General features: G+C 46.7%; 1 protein-coding gene across 1 annotated transcript; it reads right to left on the bottom strand.

The window, feature by feature from the left end:
- Nucleotides 1–1,521: 1,521 nt before the first annotated feature.
- On the bottom strand, nt 1,522–1,893 carry LOC141654927 (uncharacterized). Its single transcript, XM_074462036.1, has one exon. The coding sequence runs from the start codon at nt 1,891–1,893 to the stop codon at nt 1,522–1,524; it is 372 nt and encodes a 123-aa protein (XP_074318137.1).
- Between the last annotated feature and the right edge of the window lie 422 nt (nt 1,894–2,315).

Genomic DNA, 2,315 nt, shown 5'->3' with positions numbered 1-2,315 from the left:
CTTACTCAAAAGCATCCCTTTCCATCCTTGTAACCGCTTGCTTAGTTTGTCCCGAATTATCGACGTGAGGACCCGTTTAGAGCTCCCCACAACAGTAGGGAGTCCCAAATATTTGTCTTGTACCATTACCTCCCTAACTCCCAATAGCTCAATAATGCTAGTCCTCCGGTCCTTGGTCGTACCTTTGCTAAACGACACGGTGGTCTTCGCTAGACTTACCAACTGGCCCGAAGCCCTCTCATAGCTCCCAAGAATATCCTTCACGACCCTCGCTTCCCTCACATCCGCCCTAACAAAAATGATGCAGTCATCCGCAAACAATAAGTGTGACACCATAGGCGATGTGGGAGCTACTCGAATCCCGTGAATAGCACTCCGCTCCATAGCTCTTCTCAGCATGCTAGACATAACCTCGGCGTATAAAATGAAGAGATATGGTGACAGCGGGTCACCCTGTCTCAGCCCCCTCCTAGGAGCAAGCTGCCGCGTTGTGGAGCCATTTATCAGAACCTCATATGATACCGACCTCACACACTCCATGACCCTGTTAATCCAACGGTGATGGAAACCCATCCATATTAAAACCCGCTCTAAGAAGTCCCATTCCACCCGATCATAAGCTTTCGCCATATCCAATTTCAGCGCCAAGTGCCCGCCATTACTTCTCGAATTTTTCATATGATGGAATAACTCAAAAGCAACAAGAATATTATCCGTTATTAGCCGGCCCGGAGTAAACGCGCTTTGATTTTCCGAAACTATCTCTCCCAAGAACCTCTTCAAGCGGTTGGCAAGAACCTTAGAGATTATTTTGTATAACACATTACATAAACTTATGGGGCGAAAGTCACTCAATTTGTCCGGGGCCTTCTTTTTCGGAATTAGTACGGTATGGGTGCTATTTAAATTTGGAGGGAACGGAGCTCCATTGAGGATGCGCAAAACAGTACTAATCACAGACGGTCCAACAATATGCCAATATGTTTGGAAAAATAAAGCATTCATACCGTCGGGGCCCGGAGCTTTGAGTGGGTGCATTTGGTTTAAAGCTTCAATAATTTCCTCCGCACCGTAAGGTTGTTCCAACTCCGTATTCATCTCTGCATTTACACGATCCTTCACACCCTCTAGCAACTCATCGAAATTCTGAGGTTCATCCGTGGCAAATAAATTCTCAAAATACCGAACAGCCACCTCCTTGATATCAGCTTCCTCCGTTACCTTTCGCCCATTATCGTCAATCAGGTATCGAATAAAATTCTTTTTCTTTCTTTGCTGGGCTTTGTTATGAAAAAATTTGGTATTTCTGTCACCGTCCTTTAACCACAAGGCTCTCGATCTTTGTCGCCAAAAGGTCTCTTCTTGACGAAGAAGATGCGAAATCTCGGTCACTAGTCTCTTCCTCTCCTTGACAGCTGTCGTGGTACGGAGCCCTTCATTTAGCCTGGTAAGTTTTCGTCGTTTCACCTGAATATCCCTCATAATTTTCCCAATACTCACCCCCTTCCACTTTGTTAACTCCTATGCACATCGACTAATCGTGTCGATCACATCACCACAGTCCAGCTGCCACGCTCCCCTTATCGTATCTTCACAACCATCCTCTCCAATCCAAATCTCCTCAAAGCGAAATCTCTTCTGCCTACTCCCTTCCTCAATCCGCCTACCGTCAAGCCAGACTACTAGAGGTGCATGGTCCGACCATTCTCTATCCATATGCACTAGTTTCGCAGCCGGAAACATTTCAGCCCACCCGTCATTCACCATCGCTCTATCTATGCGACTTTGCCTGTTATCACTCCCTACTTGCCCATTATCATAGGTGAACTCGTACCCCTCAAAGTTTAGGTCTTTTAATCCGCAATAATCAACCGCATCTCTGAAATTATTCATTTGTCACTGTGCCCTCTCCCCCCCTAACATTTCCGTCGAATATAAGACCTCATTGAAGTCCCAAATGCACAACCATGGGCTTTGGGATTACAGGGCTAGCATACGCAATTGTTCCCAAGATAAATAGCGATCTTGGACCGCCGGCCAACCGTAGAACCCAGTGATCCGCCACTTAGCATCACCCTCCCCGACATCGAAGTCCATATAATGCATAGCCGCGGACCGAAATGAAATACTTAACTCACTTTTCCACAAGAAAGCCAACCCGCCTGAGCGCCCCGCACTATCAACAGCCATCCCCTCAAAACCCTGCATACTATCTCTGACCTTCCTCATCTCAACCCCACTTAGCTTCGTTTCACACAAAAAGACTATACTAGGATCCTCACGCCTGAGCAAATTACGTAGCCCGCCTACTGCAT

This window comes from Silene latifolia, chromosome 5 (assembly GCF_048544455.1).
Source record: "Silene latifolia isolate original U9 population chromosome 5, ASM4854445v1, whole genome shotgun sequence".
NCBI lineage: Eukaryota > Viridiplantae > Streptophyta > Magnoliopsida > Caryophyllales > Caryophyllaceae > Silene > Silene latifolia.
This window is presented reverse-complemented; position numbering and strand designations above follow the sequence as displayed.

Coding starts and splice junctions, on each gene's coding strand:
- LOC141654927 (XM_074462036.1), bottom strand. CDS start 1,893: ATGAATAATTTCAGAGATGCGGTTGATTATTGCGGATTAAAAGACCTA.